Below are 25,400 nucleotides of genomic sequence, written 5' to 3' on the forward strand. Positions count from 1 at the left end.
AAAATTACCCTAACAGCCTTGATTGCCGGTATTTTCCATTCAAGCTGTGTTCCATATTTCTGTACAGGAGTGGGCTCTATGGGAAAAAAGGATTCACTCAATCGAAATCTAAGCTCTTTTGAGGCGTGTCCTGGGGCACTTTGGTGTGAAAGCGGGTTTAGACAGGGGGTTTCTGTACGCCATTCTCCGGTGGCAGACTTTTCAAGTTCAAGCGTGTGATATATGCATATATCCCCCATGCGATACCCCCGAAATACCCCCACATTTTGCCCGATATGTGTCTCTTGTCTGCCTACGCATCTTGATGGCTTTGGGCTACGTGTTCGGACGCTGTAATCGGATGTTTATGGCCCACAGCAACCTCATGGATTCATGGACGCTTCACGCACTTTCAATTTCGGTCGGGAGTCATTGAACGGCGATCTTTGGAATGGTCTCTTGTTTACAGAAAGTATATATATAAACCATTATGCGCTGGCGGGGTTCCTTCAAGGCGCTTAATTACACCGATTCGAGGCGCCCAAATGAGTTGACAACTTTATTTGGGGGAGTTTCTAAGAGAAGTATTTGGGTTTCGGGGTTCCACCTTCGTTTATTGTTAATTAAGACCCATTTTTAAAGACCTACTCCTGTTTCATAACCTTTGATGTTGTACTTTTTCAATGACCCTTCTTTTACAATAAAAATGGCCCTGCAATTAGTAATCCGATTTGTCCATTTCCAGTCCCGTGTTTATATTCCGCCAATTCCGCAAAAAATGTAAAACTGTGCCGATGCCTGATCACCAAATGGAGCAATAATATATTTTCTAAAGAGTGAAATAACAGAAAATTGAAAATCATGCAGCCAATGAGGCAAACGCCGTTGACATACAAACTCTTCGGGTTTTAAAAGATAATGTTTGGGGGGTCTGGGATTGCAGAGGTGCCGACAAGTCACCTATATATATTTTTTTTTGGGAGGGAGTAGGTGGCTCGAGACAACCTGACAATACGTTGGCAGCAAATTTTTCGCTCTATTGGCGCGCGCATGTCGCCAAGAAAAACAAAATGATTGTCAAGTTCGGAGACTTCGGTGGAAAAAAGGGGGTTTGGCTCCAGCAAGGTGCTGAGTTGACAATTGAAAAGTTAATTGAACGGCACTCAAAACGCAATTAATTACCAACCCATAGATGGTATAGCCATAGGCCTACAAGGAAGCCTAAACTCCGAAGTTGAACTTGACATCCAAAATGGAGCAGAAAACGAAAACGAAACTGAAATTGAAACCGAAACCGAAACCGATACAGAAATCATGAAGAAAAAAAAGACAAATTACCCGAAACCGAAACCAGTTTCGCCCGCAATTGTCAAATTGTCAACCGAGATACTTTTGTACTTGTTACCGGTTTGCTCTTCGGTTTTCTTGTATTTTTTTTGAGGGCGCCACTTCTTTCAGCTAATTCTGACGCCCCATATAAAGTGACGTGCGGCGGGAGTGGTCGACATCATTAAGTCGACGTCTTCGCAAGAGTCGGGCGGATATATAGTCGTCAGTCCCCAGCTCCATTCTCCAATCTCCATTCTTCAATCCAGAGCTTCCTGTGCGGCACGTGCCATTTCATCCCGTCCTCGAGAAATCCCATTGCAAAGGAAGTGATTCCAAAATGGCAGGCAAAGTAAGTGTAATAAAGTGGAACTTCAATTTAACAGGCATTTCTTTTGTTAACAAAATGCTTAGCTCTCCAGGTGCTAAATTATACACATCCTTTTCAAAGGTGTTTCCATTTAAAGCAGCTGGCAAATGCATTTTCTATTAAAATTTTAAATCTCTATTGACCGAAAAATGTGCAGCCCATTCAATTAAAATGCGCACGAATTTATTTCTGTTTATTTGCATAATCACATAAATAATAACAATCAAATCGGAGCTGTTTCTATTAAAAACTGGTATTAGATTTAAAACAATTTCATGTGTTTAGTGGAATAATCAATATGAAAGCGGCTTTGTTTTAAATTATATTAAATTAGAAATCCTTATGGAAGACCAGTTCAAACAAAGTGAAAGAATATTTTTCCATTTCATTCATGAGTATCAGTATTGATTTAAGGTTTTTTATGCTTTTACACACAAAGAAACTAGTGGTTTTGGACCCAAACCATAGAATTGTCAATTTTACCAATGAAATATTCACTATTTTTAGGTAGCTTTACTAATAAACAGTAAGCAAAGCAACAACAAAATGCATATAATAATATTGAATAGTTGTTAACCAATTTTTCTTGTTACCTTATATAATAGTTAAATGGTCATTAGTCAATTTTACCAATGAAATAGTTACTCTCACAATAGCAAAATACACACAACTTACTATTAAATAGTAGTTTTACTAATAAATAGTAACAAAAGAAATTTTTTTTAAATAGTTGTTAACCATTTTTTATAGTTACGTCATATAATACTGACTGACCAACCCATCGAATTGTGAATTTTAACAATAAAATAGTTACGCTCACAGCAGCAAAATACACAAAACTAAATATTTTATTGTAGGGTTACCGTTAAATGGTAACCAAAGTTGTTTACCTTCTTTTTATAGTTACTTAACTAGTCGTATTGGTAAATGTTACCCATAAAATTGTATAATGTGTAAAGGACTTACTTTTTAATTGCCCATTTGAGTGAAGGCATGCACTTATCAACCTTTATCCTTTGCAGCTCCTGACAGTCTTCTCCCTCTTGGCTATCTCTGGATCCTGCCTTGGAGGATTCGCGGCCACCTATGCGGGTTACCACCCGGCCTATGCCACCTACCAGGCTCCAGCTGCTGTCTACCATGCCTCTCCAGTGGCCCAGGCTGTCTACCACCAGGCTGCTCCTGTTTTCGCCAAAACGGTGGTGCCAGCTGCTCCCGTGTACACCAGATCCTATGCCCTGCCTGCTCCAGTGGTCAGGACGGTGGCTGCTCCTCTTTCAGTGGCTGCTCCAGTGGTCAAAACTGTAGCTCCAGTCCTGAAGCAGGTGGAGTTGGAATCCTCCCCTCGGTATGACTTCTCCTACGGCGTCCATGACAGCATCACCGGGGACATCAAGAGCCAGGTGGAGACCCGCGATGGCGGCAATGTGGTGGGATCCTACTCCGTCCTGGATGCCGATGGTTTCAAGCGCACGGTGACCTACACCGCCGATGATATCAATGGATTCAACGCGGTGGTCCACAGGGAACCAGTGGTGGCTGCCCGTGCTGTGGTGCCAGCTGTGGCTCCAGCTGTGGTCTCAGCTCCAGCTCCAGCTCCTCTGCCCGTCCATGTGCCCGCTCCCGTGGCCTCGCTGCCCGCTCCCATCTACTATCCCCACCAGCAGCAGGTGTTTGCCCCCCAGCAGCAGGTGCAACAGGTCGACCACCAACAGCAGGGTGAGGTGGTGGAGGCTCCTGTGGCCACTCAGCCGGAGCTGGAACCCACGCCCATCGACTACAACGAGGGTCAGCAGGAGCAGCAGCAGCAGCAGGAGCAGCAGGGGCAAAGCTATCCCCAGGAGCAGCAGGGACAAACCTATCCCCAGGACCAGCAGTTCCCACCCTTCTCCCCGGCTGGCCAATCCTCTCCAGCTCCCGACAGCGATGACTCCGATGTGGTGGAGGCCCGATCTGCCCCTGAGTCAAACAGCAGCACCACCTCCACCACCGCAGCTCCAGTTGCGGAGGATAACCAGAAGACAGCCTAAGTTGGGGTACGACCGGAAATATTGTTGAAATGAATGCGAAAATAAATAACAAGTTTGAGTATACATAAAAAAGTCTACTGTTTTTTAATATTTCTTTCACTGATAGAAAAAAGGAGTAAGTCAAAGGACTTCATATTTAATTTAAAATTCTTTTTGCTTATGGAATTACTCTGGGAATTTGTAATTTAACAACTTTAGTTATTTAAAGACTTTAAAATTTGAATTTAATATTAAATTATCGTTTTTTATGACGCAAAATATTTAAAGTTTATATGACTAACATTAAAACTAAGATTTTATACCTCTTGTTCTTTGTATTTAGTTCAAATACTTAAAACGAAATTTAAATTCAATACGAATATATTTTATCTTACTACTCCATTTTTTTGTCAGTGTTGAGAAATAAGTTAAAATAAATAAAATGCTTATTATGTGATTCCTTTGAAAAAATCCATTTAATTAAATTCCATTAAAACTTATAAGCATAAATTCAACAAAAAAGGATTTAAAAAAAAAACAAATGTGGCAAAAAAGGGGACTTTAAAGCTAAATCGGTTGGGAGCAATCACCTCTAAAAAGGTGGTTTCTTTCTGTCTGCCAATACATATGTATATAATGCAGAAATGCAAGGGATTTAACCGGAAATGTGATTGCAATCATTGCGTTATTATTGATAAATGAGAGATTAAATGGTATTAGTCCAAGTCCAGACAGCCTGCTTTTGAGAGAAAAAACGCACAATTAAATAACATATTTTTAGACAATTAAATAATTAATAAATAATGACTTCGGTCTCATTCAAAATTGATTTAGTTTAAGGTTTGTGCAATTATTTTAAATAAAAACGAAATTGAGAGCAAAGATTACAATAACAACCGTTTTAAAAAACAATTTTTTTCTCTTTTGAGAAAACCCATTTAAATTATTTTTGAGTAATTTGAATTTCCCGCCCGTTTTGCAGATTCAGCCATAGCTGAACAGCTGAATGTGGTTGAGAAACAAAAAAGAGCTTAGCAACATTCAGACGCAACATGAGGCCAGCAACATCGGTATCAATTTTAGTTTTTAATTTAATTTACCGCAAAATCTGTTACCAATCTGTGCGATTCGCTTGCACGAGCTTAAATAAATTAACGGAAATAATTCTTATGTTTTTTGTTGTTTACGCAAACAAGTATGTTTTACCATCCCTTTGTATTCACTTATCTTATTAAGATTAAAGAACATCTCTTTAAAAAAAACTACTTTTATTTTTTCTTGTTTTTTAAATGTTAATATAATTTACAAGTACTTGTGGCTTAACATATCTCCAACATTTTATGATTTATTTTTTAAAAATAACGTATTTTCGGAATCGTTTGTTTCCAATGACCGTTTGGAATTTCTTTGGTATTTTTTAAATAATAAATCTGGTATTAAAAGTATTTTTCTTGAACTCGATCGACACCCCTACGGTCACACTACTTGTTGCTTGGTTTTCAAATAAAACGGTAAATCCGACGGCGCCAAGTAAGCATTGACATCAATATCAATTTGGGCTCGATTTCGAGATTGCCTGCGTTTCACCCAGCACAGTTCCATCGGCACATTCAGCGTGTTAACACGCTTGACAAATTTCCGTGCTCGTTTTTTGTTAAGAAACGATCAAAATTGTGTAAAAATTGTGAAGTGATTTTAGCCAAATAAAAAAAAAGTCAGCACACGCATTCAGAAGCCCACAAGGTAAGTACGCGCGTGTGTGTGTGTCTTCCGGTGTTCCTTTTGTCCTTTTCGCGGTTTCTCCTTTGCCTCGTTCTTCGTTTCTTCCTTTGCCGCCTGTTACCGCTCTCCTTTTCATCTCCTCCACACACTTCCCGCGAATCTGCAAATGGCGGCGGCTGCTGCAGCTGTTGCTTTGTTGTTGCCAGGCAATGGCGTAGTTGGAATTTCGCAAGGGGGTCGGCGCCTCCCCTTATCCCCAAAAAATTGTGTGTTAAGAAAATTACCTAATTTTGATTTATTTTTAATTTTAGATTTTCTTATTACAATAAACTCTTCCAAAACCCTCTCTAAAATCCTACCTACGCCCCTGTTGCTCGCCCTTGCAAAAGCCGGTCTGCCGAAAGGGACAGGAAAAGAAAAGAAACGAGAAAGAGGGGAAAGAAAACCCAAACCCAAGCAGCCCTTGACTGCTTCTTCTTACGTCTACTTCAATTTCGCACATCATTTTCCATTTTAGTTCAACGTTTGTCATCGCAGCAGCAACACCTAAAATTTAAAGCCCAAAAAAAAAAAACAGCCAACAAAATGAGCAAGGCGGATTCGAACTCGCGACAGGGCTCCTACAAGTCCAACACCATCAACACGCAGGTAATACACCCAAAATCCGCGATCCCTCGTTCGGAACTAACCTCACTTTGCCGTAGGACTCGCGCATGCGCCGCCATGAGGTGACCATCGAGCTGCGCAAGTCCAAGAAGGAGGACCAGATGTTCAAGCGGCGCAACATCAACGACGAGGACCTCACCTCGCCGCTGAAGGAGCTCAATGGCCAGTCGCCGGTGCAGCTGTCCGTGGACGAGATAGTGGCGGCCATGAACAGCGAGGATCAGGAGCGCCAGTTCCTGGGCATGCAGTCCGCCCGCAAGATGCTCAGTCGTGAGCGCAATCCTCCCATTGACCTGATGATCGGCCATGGCATTGTGCCCATTTGCATACGCTTCCTGCAGAACACCACCAAGTGAGTAGCAGCTATAGAAAGTCCTTAGAAGCGGTACTGAATCCTGTGAATTCCCAGCTCCATGCTGCAGTTCGAGGCCGCCTGGGCCCTGACCAACATCGCTTCCGGCACCTCTGACCAGACGCGCTGCGTCATCGAACACAATGCAGTGCCGCATTTCGTGGCCCTGCTCCAGTCCAAGTCCACCAATCTGGCCGAGCAGGCCGTCTGGGCTTTGGGCAACATTGCTGGAGATGGAGCCGCCGCCCGCGACATTGTCATCCACCACAATGTAATCGACGGCATCCTGCCGCTGATCAACAACGAGACGCCGCTCTCCTTTCTGCGCAATATCGTCTGGCTGATGTCCAATCTGTGCAGGAACAAGAATCCTTCGCCACCCTTCGAGCAGGTGAAGCGACTGCTGCCCGTCCTCTCGCAGCTACTGCTCAGCCAGGACATCCAGGTGCTGGCCGACGCTTGCTGGGCCCTATCCTACGTCACGGACGACGACAACAGCAAGATCCAGGCGGTGGTCGACTCGGATGCAGTGCCACGTTTGGTCAAACTGCTGCAAATGGACGAGCCGAGCATCATTGTGCCCGCCCTGCGCAGCGTTGGCAACATAGTGACCGGAACAGATCAACAGGTGGGTGAAGCACACAAATATTGACCACCATTTTATGATTTTACTTATTAGTTCGGATCAGACGGCAATGTACAATTTAATCCTTTTATTCTCATTATTTTCTCCTTAGACTGACGTGGTAATTGCCTCTGGAGGACTACCCAGATTAGGACTTCTCCTACAGCACAACAAAAGCAACATTGTCAAGGAGGCTGCTTGGACGGTCAGCAACATCACGGCAGGTAACCAAAAGCAGATCCAAGCCGTCATTCAGGCCGGCATCTTCCAGCAGCTGCGCAACGTGCTGGAGAAGGGCGACTTCAAGGCCCAGAAGGAGGCTGCCTGGGCAGTGACCAACACCACGACGTCGGGCACTCCCGAACAGATCGTGGATCTTATCGAAAAGTACAAAATCCTAAAGCCATTTATTGATCTGCTGGACGCGAAGGATCCGCGTACCATCAAGGTGGTGCAGACGGGCCTGTCCAATCTGTTTGCTCTCGCCGAGAAACTTGGCGGCACCGAAAACCTGTGCCTAATGGTCGAGGAGATGGGCGGCCTGGACAAGCTGGAAACTCTGCAGCAGCACGAGAACGAGGAGGTCTACAAGAAGGCGTACGCCATCATCGACACCTACTTCAGCAATGCCGACGACGAGGCCGAGCAAGAGCTGGCACCGCAGGAGGTAAACGGAGCCCTGGAGTTCAATGCCACCCAGCCCAAGGCTCCCGAGGGTGGCTACACGTTCTAGACTAATCACTCTCCACAAATCCAAACGCCGCTCACACGCCTTACACACTTACAAACTACATCCTCGTTTCGTTCTACCTTCGACCGCGCTCACACGTTTTTTTTTTGTTTGCCACAAGCTATGCCATTGTCAAACACATCCATCACACACGAACATTCCCGAACACTTGGAGGCATGCATGCAAAAGACAGGCTTAGAAAACACTCAAGACACTTTGGATCACAATTGCAATGGGTCAGCAAGAATACCCAAAGCTCACTCGCAAGATTCCCTTTCAACATACTCACCATGAAGTTTCGAGTTCGTGACTAAGTTCCGGCGTTGCTTAGCAGCACGGATCCCTGGTGCACTCTTTTTCGTTCCGGATGCAACTCTCGGGCAGCTGTGCTGGCTGGGATCGTGGCATATGCCCAGAATCCGTCTGCAGAGGGCGCAAGTCTGTATGCGTGTGCTTGGCATTTTATTTGGAAACGTTTCGAGCTCCTTTCGGATATATATTTTAGGCTGTTTAGTATTTATTTATGTATTCATGAAATGCTTTTAATCCTCCACCTTCGCGCAAGCATTACAACATCAACTACTCACACCCCTCACACTGTGTCCTCATCCCCGAATCGCAAGATTATATTCAAAGTTATCAATAAATAATGAATTGTTTGAATGATAAAATGTATCTTAAGCTTTTTATTGTTGATATTTAAGTAAAACCGTTGAAAATATTTGCTTATCTGTAGATTATTGTAAATTAAATTGGTGATGGAAACAGTTCCATGTATAAATATTTGATTTTTGATAAATTACCTTTGATTAATTAGTAATACATTTTTAAGAACTTTGTAAAAATCCTATAAGAATTAGTATGGTACCCCAAAGAGTATAGCATACTTTTGGGCATTCATATTTTCCTATACAACGATTCTTTTAAAGTTCTAGTGATATGGCGGTGAAATGAAAATACATTTAAATGAAATACTGCGAGAAACCCAATCGACTGGTAATGTTATCCTTTTGTCAGTAAACTCTTGATAAAAAGTTGTGCAGTCAATACACGTTTTTTGTGCAATTTAAATCGCCTTCTGGCAGTAAGCGGATCACTGGAAAGATTAAGAGTTATCTTCTGCAGTCACACTCTTTTATGCAGAAGAGCCCGCAGATTCGTTCAGCGACCCCACAAGTTTCAGATTAGATAAAATTATTAAACAACCACTACTGGCAACGATCCCCATGAGCAACTCAATCAAAATGAGTCGCAGGGGTACTAGCATCCGCGTTTATTGCAGCGGTCCAGGGAAAAAACAAAACAAGTAGAGCGTCGTCACAACCAAATCAACAAATCCACATCTGTATCCATCGGATGCAGCGCCAGTTCGCCGAATCGTCTGTGTAAATCAACGGCAAACAAATTATAAAAATAGATTAAGATTTTAGCATCGGAAAAGTAGTTGCCGAAAATTCGGACCGAGTTGTGGAAGCATTGGCCGCACGGAGCTTTCTGCCTCCGATTTGCCCAAGTGTCGTCACCGATAAGGCGGGCGTATTTAATTGGTTCTTTTTTGTGCTATTTTATTATTTCCGAGCGCTAGCGTTTAGTCGAATTTTGTCCGAAGCTGCGTGCGGGCGTGAATCTCTAAAGGCAACTTATATAATATTTATAGACCGATCCATATATCGTCGTACGAATTTCATAGGAATTAGGAAAAAGGTAAACAAGTATAGAAAGTGATTCGTCAAGTTATAGATACAAGTAGTATCTTATAGTATCTTATAGTATAGTACTACTGAAAGATACACCCATTCCTCACCGCATATTTCCCGAAATTTTCCCAACAAACTATTGCTGTTGATGATGCCACTCCGAAAACGATTCTGTGACCTCATACGCCTTATTGAAAATCCAGTACGGATACCATATGGCTGCAATGTAACGTTTAAAAATACAAGACAAAACAAAAAAAAACTAAAACACTTTTGACAAACTCTTATTGTAGTTAATTTCGTTCGGATAAAACAAAAAATTGGCACACCAAAAATAAACAATAAACATCAAGCACTAGAGCAGCGCTACTTTATAGCGATAGTTGTGGGGTGGTATACACATAAAAAAAAATATTAGTTCTTGCTGAATATCATATGTAGCTAAAACTACAAAATTTCATTTAAAATGTCAAATAAGTCAAACATTTATCTAAAAAAATATTTAAGTTTTTAAAAAAGTGATTAAAAAGCGACTGTGATTTCTGATACCAACTTTTTTTTCTTACGAAAACTCTGCATTTTTTTAAAGCACACCCTGATGACAAAAATTATTAGTTCTAACTGAATTTCTAGGAATAAAAAAAATATTCAATATGAATTCAATTTTATGTGAATAAAAAAATATATTTTTAAATGTTATGGATAAACAAATGTGTTATTTCGGATACTTATTTTTTGTGTTTTCATAAACTTCTTTAATTTATTTTCGAGAACATCCTATTGACCAAAATTCTTAATTCTAACTATCATATCTATTAGTTCTATCATATCACAGGTAAAATTAAAAAAATTCAATATGAAACATCATGTGGTAATAAAGATTTATCTTAAAACAATATTTCAGTTTTGATATGAGAATGGTTTTCTAAAAATGTGTTGAAATAAGCGACTGTGTTATTTCGGAGACCTACTTTTTGCCTTTCTAAAAACTTACATTTTTTTTGAGCACCCCCTAATGACAAATATTAGTGTATTTTCAAAGATTTGGTTCATCGCATTCGAAAATTTTGGATTTCTGTGTAGGCAGCGTCGTTCTCGCGATTTGGAAGCGGAAAACGGTTTTTCGTCGCGTTCCCTTTTTTATTTTCCAGTTCGGGTGGGTTGGCATTTTGTTTGTTGATGTGGCAATTAAGCGCGCAAGTGTGCGCGTCGCATAGAAATCGGCATGCAGAGCTGCAGCCCCGGATCGGGAAACTATATAGCGAGTAGGAGGTGGGTGGTGGGGTTAGTGGGTGATTGCGAGTGGGTGGTGGCCGCAACACAACGGAGGCGCCTGCCGAAATTCGCGTGAAATTAAAAGTTGCCGCAAATATATAGCCGCAGTACTGTCACAAAGTTTTCCGCCTCGGCGTTTCCGCTTTGTTTACTTGCCGAAAATAGTGTCATGTTTGGCCTAGTGTGCTCCCTTGTTCACTTTATTTATTCAAGGCGTTTCTTTTGTGTTCGGTTTTTGCTTTTTTCGAGTGTGCTCGTTCGGGCCTGGCCAAATGAAATGGAAGACAATTTACATTTTCGTTACAAAATGCACTTCGAGGGCCAAGGTGAATTTAAATAGAATTCAATGTATCTGGTGGCTATTGTTTAAAATTATATTTTTGATTTATTTAAAGCTTTTTATTGCATTAATACCGAATATTAGCCAAGTTTACAGACGTCCTCACATGTGTTTTGCATTATGCCGAAGGGCATCTTTATGCTAAACAATTATTTTTGATGAATGAATATCAACCATGTGGAAGCGATAAATTCACGCCTTTATTATAATCTAAATCTGCATAAAAACATGGGCCACAGCTTCTTAGAAATTAAAGATTTTATTATAAAAGAAAATGTTCTTTGTAATTAAAGATAAATGTTTTGGTGTATGGTGTATGAAACCCCTTTCAGTTAAAATATATATTAAAACTTTTCTTCTTGAAAAATGTGTATTTGTATAAAATCGAGGTTTCTTAGAACTAAAAGGTTAAAATAAAAAAACCAATGTTCTTGAGAATTAAAGATGATTAATATTGGTGTAAGTGGAAATCCCTAACAGAGTTTTGATATAAAACTGAATATATTATAAATCTTGTTATAGTTAGAAATGTTTATTAACCAAAACATCAATTATAATAATCTTAATCTTTATAAAAACACAGGCCGAGTTTTCTTAGAAATTAAATTTTGTATTAAAATAGATTTATATTTTCCTGGGAATTAAAGATACATTTTGTTGGTGTAAGTTAAAACCCCTATTGGAGTTTAAAGTTAATAATGAACATATTATTATACATTTTTTTTAATATTTTCCAAGTAAATTCAATGAAAAAAATTTTTTTTACAAATTTTTCCAAGTAAATTCAATAGGAAATGATTTTTCTAACGATTTTTTAACATCCATCCAAAAGATCATTATTCATATTTGAATCTCATTTTTAGATATGTCCTGCATACTAACTTAAGTATATTTTATATTTTAAGGATTTTTACTGGAGTAACACTGGACGCACAACGGCAAAATGAGTGAAGTTCCCAATCCCACGCTGAGCACCGCGGCCTATGAGTCCTCCATAACTTCCGGAATTTACCACAACATAGCCACGAACTATGCAGATCAAAATGTGGTCGTATCACCGCTCCTACTGGAGGCCACTCTATCCCTTCTCTTCCTGGGTTCGGATGGAGCCACTGCCGAGGAGCTGCAGAAGCTGCTGCGACTAAAGCAACGCTTCCCCAGCAATGCCAAGATGGCTAACTTCTATGCGGCGGAACTGGCTAATATCACAGGGGATGCCGATACCCGCCTGAAGCTACAGAACCGCCTGATCCTCCAGCCAGCTCCAGGATCTGAAAATGGGATTGCCGATGATTTCCAGAAGATATCCCAAACCTATTTCCATGCCACCGCCGAGTGTGTGGATCTGGGGCAGACGGAGAAGCTGCGTCGCCACATCAACGAACAGATCCTGGCCAGCGTTGGGGGAGGCAGCTGGCAGGAGATCCACGTAGAAGCCACGCCCACTGCCAAAACGCTGCTCCTGCTGGCGGCGAATCTCCAGAGCAAGTGGTTCCTGCCCTTCAGTGCCTACAGAACCGGACTCTATGAGTTCCACAGTGGCAGCCAGGTGAAATCGGTGCCCATGCTCTTCGACGACGATATGTTTGTGAAGTTCGCCGAGCTAAGGGATCTGGATGCCCGGGCCATAGAGCTGCCTTACGAGCACGCCGAGGAGCTGTCCATGCTGCTCATCCTGCCCAACCAGCGCAACGGCCTCCAGGAGCTGGAGCAGCAGCTGCGCAACCTGGATTTGGGTGCACTGCAGCAGCGCATGCAGATGGAGGGCGTGCAGGTGCTGCTGCCCAAATTCAGCATCGATTTCGAGTGCAGTCTGCGGCAGCCCCTGAAACAGGTCAGTGATATACATAGATTTTCACTGGTTTTATTTACAAATATTTTAACCAACAGCTCGGCTTTGAGGAGATATTTGCGGCCTCGGCGAACTTTAAACATTTGCATCCATCTGGCAGTCTGCCCGTGGTCGATGTTCTCCAAAAGCTGCGTATTAACTTGAACGAGTCTGGTTCTGGTCAGGAATTGCCTCGTATAGCAGCAGGTATTTTACTTTAAATAATATTCAACAAATTATATATAACCCACTTGGAACTTATTGCAGATTATAAACCCATTGTGATCAGCAATTCCTCTCGACAGAAGTTCTTCCGAGCCGACCATCCATTTTTCTTTGCCATTCGCAGTGAGAAGATGACCTATCTAATGGGTCATGTGGTTGAATTTTAATGCTCACTTGGTATACTAGAAATGTGTAGGGGTTGTGCAATATAAGTTAAATAAAACTAATACTTACTAAACTCATAAACAATATGCTGCCGAAGATAAGATATGTTTTTTCAGTGTTTGGTATTGTTAACTGGATTTGTTCTCCGAATTAGGAACATGGTTTATGTAAATGGATCGGCCAGATGGTACTCTTACTTTCGGTTATACTTTTTTAGATACAAAGCAAAAATGCGACAGCTGGAGGATATATTCATGTACACATTACTAAAGGCCAAAATAAAAGTAAACAGCCAAAACTAAAACATCTTGTCAAAGTTTAAGAGCTTTAGTATGTGAAAGATAAATGTTTGATAAGGTTCCATTTATTTATGAGTTATTTAAATTATTTATTATTATCACAGACTTACCTCTTTTTGGATGCATATAAGTATTTTCTACACACCTTGAGTTCCAAAAGAATTAAACCAGAAATAAAACACCTCCGTTTTCATAGATTTTCTAACAAGAGTCTTGAGTTTATTTAAAGATATATCTGTATAATTTGTTTTGTTCCAGAAATAGTCCTGTTATGTTTATTAGTTTTACAATTATTGTATTTTGTAGGTTTTTTATCCTTGTCTCTTAATTTGGGGCTTAATTTTGCTTTAATTCTAGGAAACTTTAAATGGAATCAAAAACATGTTCACACCCTAATGTGTTCTCGCTCTTCAATTTTTCGTTTTCATTGTGTTCTGTTCAATAGGCTTTTTGTAAATCTAGCTAAAAAGTTATCATTAGTTTAAATTCTTTCAATTTGTTTTACATATGCAATGACGTAAATATTAATTTTTATGCTAAATATGAGACTAGGAATGATTGATGTCCGAAAATCACTTTAAAAGACATTAACTTTGAACATTTCATGGGTTGACAATGGAAACTAAGACTGGATGGGCTCATTTGATAAAGTTTTTGGGAAAAAACCAGGTCTTCAACCGATTGTTATCCATATTAAGCATACATATCTGATGAATATTCACAGAGATTTCTACTGTAGTTTAGTTGGTGAAGTTTGATTTACATATATTTACATGTTTCGATAGAAAAACGAAGCCTCTTAAATGCATCTTAGTGGCAGCCAACTTACGGATATTGCTATTGTTTTTGCTGGCTATCTTCACTCGCGGATGGTGGTGGACCATTACCACCTCCATCTGTGGCATCCACAGCACCCCTGTTCAGCAGGTAATCCAGATCGAGGGTGATGCGATCCAGAGTGGCATCATTGGCCCCACAGCCACTCTGCGTGGAAGTGGGCGTGGCTGGGGTCGTGGTCGCCGTGCTGGTGACGCTGGAGGTGGTGACCACTGCCATGGAGACCATGGTGGGCAGCAGGGGGTCAAAGGTCGTGCGGGACGTGGGCTCCAGGATGGTCACTCGTTTCTGCGTCTTGGGCGTCTGGGTGGGCAGGGACATCGCCGGAATCGCAGGAATCCCAGCTCCACTCAGGTTTCCGCTGATGGTCGGAGGTGGCGCCATGCTCAGGATTAGGGAGCTGGGCACAAAGTCCACGTAGGGATTATGCTGCAGCGGAACATAATGAGAAGTGCTTGTGGCGTTGGGCATTATGGCACTGGTGTGAATGCCAATTATGCTGTCTGCAAGGAGAGGGGGAGCAGAGCAGAGGGGAGGTGGTCATCAGACACTAGATCGTGAATTATGCATGCCCATTTAATTGCGAGTGATTCTACATATTGCTTTTTCACCGGGAGAAACTTGCTTAGTAATAAGGTTATTAAAATCAAGATGGGTAAGGGTAATTACTATTTTCTTTTTAAATATAAATAAACAGAATCTTAAATGTGCTATCCTTTAATTCTGCTATAAAATCTCTTTCCAATTTCGTTTCGTAAAATAAATTAAATATAATGATAAGCCTTTTTAAGACTTTTCAATGTGAAATTTAATAAAATTCAATCATTTTGTGCTCATAAAATCTCTTACAGAATTATTTAGTGTTATTGATTTAACTAAATAAATAATTCTTGCTTTTATATTTGAGCAGAAACAACCAAGAAATGGGTTAATAACTAAAAAGGTGGGTATGTATAATCTCTTCATAATCTCGTTTAGTTTCAGGTCATAAATAAAATAAATAAATTATGAACTAAATATTTTGAAGCCTTTTCGATTTGAAATTAAACTCCTAAAAACCCTAACTTTTAATGATGCTATAAAATCTCTCAAATCTCGTTCAGAATTGGTGATTAAATTAAATGTTTACATTATTAAAATACATTTTCTTAGTCTTTTATATTTAAGTAAAAGTAATCCAAACATTTTTAAATAATAAAATCTAAAATTAAATATTAAAATCTCTCTTTTATAAAATCTCTTTATAATCTCATTTAGTTAAAGGGATTTACTTAAGCAAATAAAATATGAAAAACATATCCTAAAATTTTATATTTAAGAAAACTAAAATAATCTAGAAACTATAAGATAACTAAAAATGTTTATATCATTATTTGAGTACTATGGTTATCATATACAAAATCAAACCCCTTAAATTAACTTTTTCCCCCTGTGTACTTACCGGCTGCCACGCCCTGCAGGATATCGAGCGTCTCGACGCCCACGAACTCGCCGCAGGGTCCTGGGCGATAATGCGTCGGCTGGTGGTGCAACGTGCGCCTCCCCAGGCTTCCTGTGAGTCCGCTCACGCCCATGCCCATGCCCATGCCCATGCCCCCTCCTACGCCCATGCCCATGCCCATGGTGTACGCATCGTAGGCAGTTCCACCGCCCAGGATGGCACAGCAACGGGTGTCCGGGGAGGGGGCCACTGAGAGGGTCTGGCGGTCGCCCAGGAAGGACTCCGCCGCTCCATCCTTTCCCGCCTGGCAGCGCGGCGCCGTCGAGATGATTGTCAGCGGCAGGGCCACCCCAGATCCGGACACGGAGCCCGGTGCTCCGGACAGCTCCAGGCCCACCTTCGATTGCAGGGGCGGGGCTCCTGGGCCGGCTGACGTGGCCAGGGATCCGCCTGCTGCGGAGGACACGCCTGCATTGGACATTGACAAGGACACGGGGCAGTCGTTCTCCTTCTCCTTGTCATGGTTGGTGTAGACTGTGGAGGGGGATTCACAATGGGTTAGCAGGGAAGCTGGTGGGGATTAAGGGCACTAAAGAACCTACAGCTCAGCGGACTATTCACATTGGCCGTCGTCGTGGTGGTGGCGGTGGTGCAGTAGTTCTCGTCCAGGCTGCTCCGGCTGGTATTGAATTTGGCCTGCTTGAGGGAGCTGTTCTGGCTGCTCCCGTTGCTGCCCAGGAAGGGGGGTCCTCGCAGCTGGCTCTCGGCCCTGATGACGAAACAGATGAGGATGGCCGAGCCCTGGAAAGGCGATTGAATCATTGGGGGATTGAATCTCCTGGCATAAACTGGCGGCTGACCCTAATAAAATGCGTTTGTCAACGGGATGGCTTGTCGCCCGAATGGAGTCATTAAGCCACCGAGAAAGACCCTTCGATTACGGGATAGGTGGTCCCTTTCGATGTGGAATCAAACCAAGCGATTGGGAAATTAAATGCATGACCAAAAGGCGGCCATAAATTGGGTACAAACCATATGGGCCATATAGTATGTGTGTTTGGGTGCCCATTATGTCCTTTTTTCATGAGCTCAATTTATGGTAGGCATTCCCCAAATTCCACATGCCTGGATTTTCGAACCAAATTAATTGCTAAATTAGCAAAATAGTCTTAGGCTTGGTGTACCGAAGTGCTCGAATTGTATAGATTCCCTTTGGCTACTACCAAAGGATATTTAAATACATAAATATAAAGCAAAGGTACTTGTGCACAGAGAGAATAGGATAAACCCCTAGATATTATGTCCTTATATTTTTTTTGGATTAAAGATATTACGAAGTCTACTACCAAAATTATTAGAAAAAAGGAATCTTCCTTAAAGTATTTCTATTGTTAAAGATTAACGTAGATATTATGGTAATATATGTATTTAATTTGAACTATATGATATTAAGATCCGATATTATTTACAAATTTAATCGATCTTTAATATATTCCTGTTTTAAAAGTTTTACGTATTTAAATGTGCAATTCTGTTAACACTTGAAATGGAATAAAAATGTATTTTAATATATTTACTATTTTTTTAATAGATTTTCTGAAAAATAAAATGTAAGCCCCGATTTCTGTTATACATAAAATTAGGGGTTAACCGAAACAATAGTCTCTTAAGGGTTCTTTTTTAATAATCTAAAAATCAGTGGTATACCATTACTAGGTAATAGCCTCTTTAATGTAGAACAGATGACTTATAGCTGATATTCTTTTCTTCTTGTGCAGTCTTGTGTCTTTCCCTCTATTTAAATAATTAAACAGCAGAGCAGACGCCCACAATCAAAGTGATTTTGGTGCACATTAATAGTCCTGGACCAGCAGAATTGAGAGGGTTGTAGACATTGTGGTTTGGGTTCCAGGGGGGTTCGTAGAAGTAGGAGTCTGCTCGACCTAATTTGTTTGTGTTTGGATTTGAATGTGCCGTGTGCGAATATTGCGTATACGCCGAGTGGAACGCACACGCGCTCACTTGCCGGCTTGCCACATCAAAGTGTGTGCGTGTAATTATGTGATTAGTTTAGCCAGGATACTAGATATAGAGTATCCAATGCCCCCCTTTTCTCTCTACCTCCGCCTCCGCCCATGCAGATAATTGTTTATTTAATTGGATTGAGCTGATTGCTGGGCGTACGCGGCAGTTAAACGCTTTAATGTCTATAAAAAATGTAATGTAATGGGGTCTGCACCATGCCATACCATTCACGTAAATCAAAGAGATTTGAAACACCAGGAGAAGATGCTGATTCCACTCAGGTGGTTGACTAGAGGGCACTTATTTCATTTGCACAGCAAATCACCGAGAAGTGGAATAAAAAGCAAACAATAACAGCTGGAAGTGGAAACTGAAGTCAAGTGTCAGAGCCAAGGGCAAAATAAACACGAAAAGGCTTCTTTTCGAGCTCTTTGATCAGTCAGTTAATGCAGTCGGTTGCCAGTGCCACGCCCACTCTCGCTTTCAACCGCCCCCCACGCCCATATATTCCTGAGTTGGTTTTTTGCATGCATAATTTTTTGGGGAAGGCAGGTGTAAAAATATGCAGGCTTTACACTTTGATAAAATATGCAACTTAAATAAGTCCTCGGAAATAAAAACGAAATGCGATTTGCATAAGCCTACGCGGTACATTTGATGTTTACCCCCCAACAAATGGTTTTCGGGGGCAGTGCGAATCAAACATCCCGAACTTAATCCTATATAGTTGATATATATGTATATGCGGCAACCAAGCGCTTAATTGAATTTCAATTGCTGGCAGCTAAGTGGATGTAAACGGTTGCCCGCACTCACCAATAATATGCACGATATGCCGAACGGATATGCCCACAGTGTATCCGTTTCCGGTGAGGAATTAACATAAACGATGAAGAGTCCATCGCTGCTGATTTTGGCCAGGAGCAGTCCGCCCGCCCGGTAGAGTAATCCGAATCTGTGCGAATACATTAGATTAGAGAGGGAGGAATAGGTTTCAGTAGGGTTTGCTATACGGTTTGGTTATCTTATCAGATTAGCTTAGACAGAATGGAATGGAAATTCCACAAAAGAGAGGAGACATCATTAAAATCTTAGCATATCCCCCTTAACTCCCCTTATCCTTTGCCCATTTGAGATGCTCCTTTTTTTTTGCGACTTACCGCCTTTGCAAAGCCAGATTGAATTTATCCAACGGATGCGTATGCACATTGCGATTCTTGTGCCACAACCACAAAAGTTTCTTCATTAAAATGGCAAACAGGGCCGAGAAGAGCAGGATGAAGAGCAAATCGATGCAGATGAATAGGATGAAGCTCAAAGAGGGCGAGGCTTCGCTCAGACCGGAAGTGAGAGGCGCAGCCAGGGCGGAAACGGAAGTGACGGTGGAGGTGGTGGTGAAGCCACTGCTACTTTCAGTTCCCAGGCCTGTGATTGATGACGTTGACGTGGTGGCCACCTCATCATCCAGTGCAGATGATGAAGTCTCTGTTGGCGGGCTGCTAGTGCCATTTCCCATCAAAGCCTCCGACTCGAGGAGTAAATTATCGCCATTGAGCAGGGAGTGGGAGGAATAGGAGGAGTCCGCTTTACCCGCGTTGGCTGCTTCCGGGAAGGGAGATCCTGTCCGCAGGACCTCCAGCCACCAGTGTCGTGGCCACTGGCCAATGATGCTGCAGATTAGTGGGCCGGCCACGGCGAAGAGGAGCGGCAGTAGCCAACTGATGCCAATGGCGCCACGCATTCCTGCCGCCGATGATATAGTGGGTGGCAGGCGACGCTGGCCGGGATTGGAGGAGGAGGAGGAGGTGGCGCCTAGAGGCGACTGAGCCCGGATCTGCGTGATGTTGCTCAAACTCTCCAGATCCCGCTCCCGTTCCCGCTCCAGGCGCCTCTTAGTCGGCGTGCCCGGCTTGCTGCCAATCTGCAGATACTTCTGCGGCATCAGCTCCGTGTGGATGGCCAGGGCAATTGCAATCAGCGTCGAGATGCCCAGCAACAACAGCGAGGCCAGCGAGCTGCTAATGATGCCGTGCCAGCTCTGCAAGAGGAGGAAATTATGATGGGCCGTTAATAAGGAAATGGAAATGGAGTGCTTTGACGGCTGAGCTGCAACATCGTTATTTTTAATTAAATATAAAAAGTTGTCATCGTGCAGCAGTAGCAGCAGCCAAAGCAGCAGTAACAACACCCATTTGGTGGTATTTTTTCTCTTTTTTTTGCCAACACCCTAATAGCTACATTTTGGCATAAACTTTTTATTACACTTTCGCCCGCGCTTCGGTGATTGGACATTGGTTAATACAAAGTTGTAAACAATTTGCGCCACATCATTTTTCGGACCCTGCCCTCATGGCCAATTAGGTAGCGGTGTCCAGAAAATACTGCGCACTAAACATGCATCTTAAATTGCATTTTATATGAATCTTAGGGCTAATTGGTTGTGGGGCTTTGACAAAATTAGTTTCTACAATAGCTAGTCATAATGGGCAATATATTTTAGTTACGTAAATGTTTGCTAAAGAATTCGCGTTTTATGTTTTCCATTGAACAAGTGTTTAATAATACCTATATATCTACTTATATTTAGATCAATGAGAGGTTACAATTGCTAAAGATAAGTATAAAGGTAAATTTTGGTATATACATTTTACCTAAAGAATTCGCGTTTAGGTTTTTTTTTTAAAATATATTTAGTACTAAAATAGGTTACAAATTATTAGTTAGATCTATGTTTCTACCTATTTTGTTTTTTAATGTTAAGATGCTAAATACCTATTGGAACTTCATTATGAGTACATGCATTTTATCTAAAGAATTCGCGTTTTTGTTTTTATTAATTTCTAATTGAACTGAGGCTACCATTTCTGCTCTTCTTTCTTAACCCTTTTCTACCAGCCAAACTTATGTCCTCAACTCAAACTTAACTTAAAGTTAAGACTTCCGTCGGGACTCATCATCTTTAGTAGCCTTCGGCCCAAATGTGTGGAAAACATTTTGTCAACTTTTTAATTTTCAATTTACAATACGAAAACGAATACGAATATTTCCACCCCGTCAGTTTGCCGGGGAAAATTATGAGTTAAGTGCGCTTAAAAGCTTTTGCCTTTCACATGTCCTGCTGCAGTGGCAAGACCCCTCTCTCCCCCCTCTTTTGCCTCGAGGGCGCACGGGTCGTATGCGTAATTTATGTTTTCTTATTTATTTATTGTTTTTTTGTTGCTCGTCGTTCCGTTTAACTGTCGTGCTGAAATTGTATTTTATTTATGCTCGCAAATATATGCAATAAGTAAAATGAATATTTTAATTGTATTTATTGTGGCATTGCGTGGGCGTGGGCGTGGTCGTGGTTTGGTGGCTGCGGCTGACGTCCATCGCCGATGGCAGCCGCGTCTTCGCTGCTCCTCCGGTGGCCCTGGAACATCCTGCTCCTCCTCCTGATCCCGCCACTGTGACACGTGTTTCAAACCATAAAATTTGCATGTGTGCACATGTTCGGGTGTGGTACTTTTTAATAAAGTTGCCCCGGCCGCGTGTGCGCGCAATTAATGTGCAATAATAATAATAATAATAATTATAAGTGTGTGCGCATTCTGTTATTAAGACAAAGTTTCCCTCTGGCTGAAAATGCCGCGAATTCCGAAATGCGCATTGTGCAACTCATCGCACTGACGTAAGTTGCTCATTAACTTGGCCAACACAGAGAAGAGAGAGTCCGCATTGTGCCCGTGGGTCCAGCCTATGCCAGGTTTTATTTTATTGTCCGGTGTCCTGAGTTCGAGGAGGGGGGACCAGGAGGATCCACCACAAGCTGCCTACTGCTGCTAGCACAAACGCTCGTTATTCAAAAATTCCTCCATGGCAATCCTTTGAGACGCAACCCGTATTGCGTGCGGCAGAAATGTCGATGCAGATAGCGAAACATACTCGCTCCGCTCCTGCGAATGTGGCGTCCACGGTCGGATTCCCAGGATGTGAGTACATCTTTGTGCCTAGGTCGGCACCGCCATCGTTTGCCTTTGTCAACGGTTCGAGAATGCGAGTGCTCCCAGGAGCTGCACGGCGAGAAAATGCCATCACCTAATCATAACTCTAGTACTTGGTAACTATCAAATCTTTCTCAATATTGAGAACGTTACCCTATTTTCCCATTTCTTTAAATATATCAAAATATCATCGCATTCTAGCATATCATAGTACTTTCAGATTCCATTAACCATATCCATTATTTACAACATTACGGAAATAACGGATTCTAAGATACCATCCTTCACTATCAAGAAAATGTCAACACATAATCATAATTCTAGTATTTGGTAACTATCAAGTCTTTCTCAATATTGAGAACATTAACCTATTTTCTCTTTTCTTAAAATATATCTAAATATATTCTCGCATTCCAACATTCCATAATATTTTGAGATTCCTTTAACCATATTTGTTGGCGGATTCTAACATTCCATCATACCTTATGAACAAAATGTCATCACCTAATCATTTTTCTAGTATTTGGTACCTATCAAGACTTTGTCAATATTGGAAGAACTACTCATTTTACATTTCCTAGAAATTTATCAAAATTTCAACGGATTCTAATGTACTATATCAGATATTTTGGGATTATCACCCATATTTATTATAATGCTTATCGTATATTTACCTTAACTTATCAAGTCTTTGTGAATATTATAGAAATGAAGGATTCTAACATACTATAGTTTTTTTTGGGATTCCATTATATTATCCATTATAAAGCTTATCAAATTTGTGGCAATACCTCTGAAGACCTTGACAACATTAAAGAAACTACTCTATTTTACATGACAATTGCCAATAGGTAATATACAAGTATGTCAAGTTTCGGGAGAAGTGGGGCCACTGGGTATGCTTTTTATTCGGGATGACATCTCTGTCTATCCAAATCTTTTTCCAAGTGTTGCTTCTGTTCCATATGCCCTGGCGTGGCGCAAACCTTTCCATACTGCGACCTCGCATCCTTTGCTGAATCTTTATCTGCAAGTGCCCGCTTCTTTGTCGTCTCCGCGTTGTCGTACACAATGTTTTATTTGTTTTTCATCCGTTTATTGAGCCGTTGCTTCCACTGCGGACCAGTTTATTACTAATTCAAAAATGTTATTTCTTGTTAGAGCTTTGCAGTTACTTCTTTTTTTCGCCGGGCGTTTCACGACCCCCGGGGATTAGGCAGCGCAACTTTATTCGCTTATGCTTTTTGTCGTTTTACGTTTATAATTTAGACGGCTGGCGGGTGCCTTGGGGACCGAGAACAGGACCAGGACCTCCTCCAGGACGGATCCTTGGCCAATGGGTTGGCATATATACATATATTCCACCAACGCGCTCGGGTTAGCGTCTTTCCCATTAACATTTTCCCACTTCAAACGTCTGAGAGTGTGCGTTTATAAATATTAATTTCGATTCTGGCTCCTTTCGGGGAGATCCAGCCACCTGACCTCCGACCTCGGAACTCCTGCTCCTGTCTTTCGGAGTCGAAGTCTGCGTCGTGCATTGTTGACTTTTAATTTCCTTCGAAGGAGGTCGACGCCAACAGGTTTGGGAATTGTTTTCCATGAATTTTCCGTTTGGCTGCCACGAAAACTAAATGTAAATTATTTGCTTTGTTGTCCACCGACCTCTGGAAATTCCTTAAATGGTATGGTATGGTATGATAGTATGGTATGGTAACGACACGCTAATTTGTTTTGATGATGATTACAGATTTTTGCCTTGGCCTTGATTATTATTTGAAAAGCCAGCTCAAAAATTGGTGATTGCCGTCGAGCACACAACACCGCAAATAATTACAACTTAAGGGTTTTTTGGCCTGCTAGTTTAAGCCGATGGGATTTTCCATCTTTAAAGGGTGTGGGTTTGGGGAAAGTGTGGGTGTGGGAAAGTCGTTTCTGTTTCGATTGCCTTGCGCCTTCCCTTATATCATGCAACACTTTTTGTTATTACTTTCTCGACTCCTCGGTTCCCACCGAATATATGTATGTTTGGTTTTGGTTTTCGGGTTGCTTTGCTTTCAGCTTGGCTTTCCTCCATTTTACTTGTTTATTTATTTTGGCGTAATTAAATTTCACGCTTTGGTTGCCTTTTTTCTTGTTCCCAGTGCAGGATCTCAAAGGCTTTGTTTTAAAGGGCCGCATAGCACTAGCGCATTTAACTGCACCGGGGCATGCCTTTTTGTGGGACATTTAAATGCTCAGTGGTGGGAAATTACAGCCCTAAAGAAATGAAACGTAGGTGTTGTTAACTATATTTTTTATACATTTTTTTCCTACAGCTCACACTTATTTGTTTATAAAATATGCTAAGTAAATTATATTCTAAATATTTTTTCATTCCTAAAAGGATCAAATATATACCATCATCATCTATAACCATATTTAGAACAGTCGAATCTTAGGTAACTTACTGGCATAAATACAATAATACCATGTTAAAGAATCTGCGATGAAGTCCCTAACTTTTAATTCACTTTGAATTCACTTTGCTGGCACTTCTGTTTTTACATTATTAAATTACTTATTTTTAAAGAAATTGATAAATCTATCATTATATAAAAATAAACCTTTCTTAATATATTATATATTTATAATATATTCATATATTAAAACATTCTGAATATTATTGGAACATTTTTTTATTACCTTTCTTTGGTTTTCTACTTATTTCTATACTTTTCATGGGATCTGTTTTTAATTTTAACACACTTCTTATAGGAGTATAATCTTTAATTCAAAGGTCTGTATAAATCCATACTTACAATACTTAATATTATATCTTTTGAAATTGATAAATCTATCATTATAAAAAATAAACCTTACTTAATATATTATTTATTCATAATATATTCATATATCAAAACATCCTAAATAATATTAGAATATTTCTTATAATACCTTTCTTTGGCCCTCTACTTATTTATATACTTTTTATGGGATTTGTTTTAAGTTCTAATAAGAGTATAATCTCTGTAAGTCTGTGTAAGTCCCTATTTAAAATACATTATACTATATCATTTCCACTCACCACGGGCAGCATTTTCATGAATCCCAGCAAGTAGATGAGCATCACACTGGACGTGGACACGCAGAACTGCATCTTGAGGAACGTGACGGCGCACTTGCGATTGCACCAGATGGGCGCCAGGATGAGGAGGGCGGATCCGCACTGGAGGAGGCAGCAGGCGCAGCTGGCGATCACGAAGAGGGGGCGCTGGGGGACCTGGGACGGGGTGGCCTACGAAATAGAAATGGGTTTGCAATTGGCGAGAGCCCGAAAACAATTAGCAATTCAAACTAGCGGCGAAGCGAAGGCTAAAGTCGGCCAAAATGCTGTTTGCCTTGGCAGGCAGCCGCCGACAATCGACCGAATTCAAATTTTGGTCAGGGATGCAGCTTTAACGGTGGGAAACGCTTTTATAGGTCTTTAAAAATACCGAACCCAAGTATTTTGATTTTTTTT

The 25,400-nt window shown here is 41.2% G+C and overlaps 4 protein-coding genes across 4 annotated transcripts in view; 3 read left to right on the top strand and 1 right to left on the bottom strand.

Annotated features, from left to right (window-relative positions):
* Positions 1-1,478: 1,478 nt before the first annotated feature.
* On the top strand, positions 1,479-3,777 carry Cpr31A (Cuticular protein 31A). The gene is made up of 2 exons (XM_017075547.4): positions 1,479-1,657; positions 2,698-3,777. Exons 1-2 carry the CDS (start codon positions 1,646-1,648, stop codon positions 3,703-3,705), a joined length of 1,020 nt encoding a protein of 339 aa, XP_016931036.3. The 5' UTR covers positions 1,479-1,645; the 3' UTR covers positions 3,706-3,777.
* Positions 3,778-5,212: 1,435 nt separating this feature from the next.
* On the top strand, positions 5,213-8,451 carry Pen (karyopherin subunit alpha). Its single transcript, XM_017090448.4, has 5 exons — positions 5,213-5,427; positions 5,924-6,054; positions 6,111-6,424; positions 6,482-7,052; positions 7,162-8,451. The coding sequence occupies exons 2-5, from the start codon at positions 5,992-5,994 to the stop codon at positions 7,780-7,782; spliced, it is 1,569 nt and encodes a 522-aa protein (XP_016945937.1). The 5' UTR covers positions 5,213-5,427; positions 5,924-5,991; the 3' UTR covers positions 7,783-8,451.
* An 813-nt stretch (positions 8,452-9,264) lies between these two features.
* On the top strand, positions 9,265-13,397 carry Spn31A (Serpin 31A). The gene is made up of 4 exons (XM_036822765.3): positions 9,265-9,484; positions 11,998-12,926; positions 12,983-13,130; positions 13,191-13,397. Exons 2-4 carry the CDS (start codon positions 12,036-12,038, stop codon positions 13,313-13,315), a joined length of 1,164 nt encoding a protein of 387 aa, XP_036678660.3. The 5' UTR covers positions 9,265-9,484; positions 11,998-12,035; the 3' UTR covers positions 13,316-13,397.
* Positions 13,398-13,810: 413 nt separating this feature from the next.
* The window catches only part of LOC108017914 (uncharacterized), a 127,031-nt gene continuing 115,441 nt past the window's right edge, over positions 13,811-25,400 (bottom strand). The window contains exons 15-20 of the mRNA XM_065865755.2: positions 24,966-25,175; positions 19,076-19,953; positions 18,732-18,870; positions 16,493-16,691; positions 15,891-16,424; positions 13,811-14,952 (exon numbers count right to left, since the gene is read on the bottom strand). Coding sequence (XP_065721827.2) covers positions 14,450-14,952; positions 15,891-16,424; positions 16,493-16,691; positions 18,732-18,870; positions 19,076-19,953; positions 24,966-25,175 — 2,463 coding nt within the window. The 3' untranslated portion in view covers positions 13,811-14,449. The remainder of the gene's footprint in view (positions 14,953-15,890; positions 16,425-16,492; positions 16,692-18,731; positions 18,871-19,075; positions 19,954-24,965; positions 25,176-25,400) is intronic.

Source organism: Drosophila suzukii, chromosome 2L (assembly GCF_043229965.1).
Source record: "Drosophila suzukii chromosome 2L, CBGP_Dsuzu_IsoJpt1.0, whole genome shotgun sequence".
NCBI classification, from domain to species: domain Eukaryota; kingdom Metazoa; phylum Arthropoda; class Insecta; order Diptera; family Drosophilidae; genus Drosophila; species Drosophila suzukii.

Excerpts from the sequence above, each read along its gene's own strand:
- Pen (XM_017090448.4), top strand. The coding sequence starts at position 5,992 with ATGAGCAAGGCGGATTCGAACTCGCGACAGGGCTCCTACAAGTCCAAC. Across the intron at positions 6,055-6,110 it reads CCAACACCATCAACACGCAG|GACTCGCGCATGCGCCGCCA; the intron begins GTAATACACCCA and ends ACTTTGCCGTAG. Across the intron at positions 6,425-6,481 it reads TTCCTGCAGAACACCACCAA|CTCCATGCTGCAGTTCGAGG; the intron begins GTGAGTAGCAGC and ends GTGAATTCCCAG.
- Spn31A (XM_036822765.3), top strand. The coding sequence starts at position 12,036 with ATGAGTGAAGTTCCCAATCCCACGCTGAGCACCGCGGCCTATGAGTCC. Across the intron at positions 12,927-12,982 it reads TGCGGCAGCCCCTGAAACAG|CTCGGCTTTGAGGAGATATT; the intron begins GTCAGTGATATA and ends TTTAACCAACAG. Across the intron at positions 13,131-13,190 it reads ATTGCCTCGTATAGCAGCAG|ATTATAAACCCATTGTGATC; the intron begins GTATTTTACTTT and ends AACTTATTGCAG.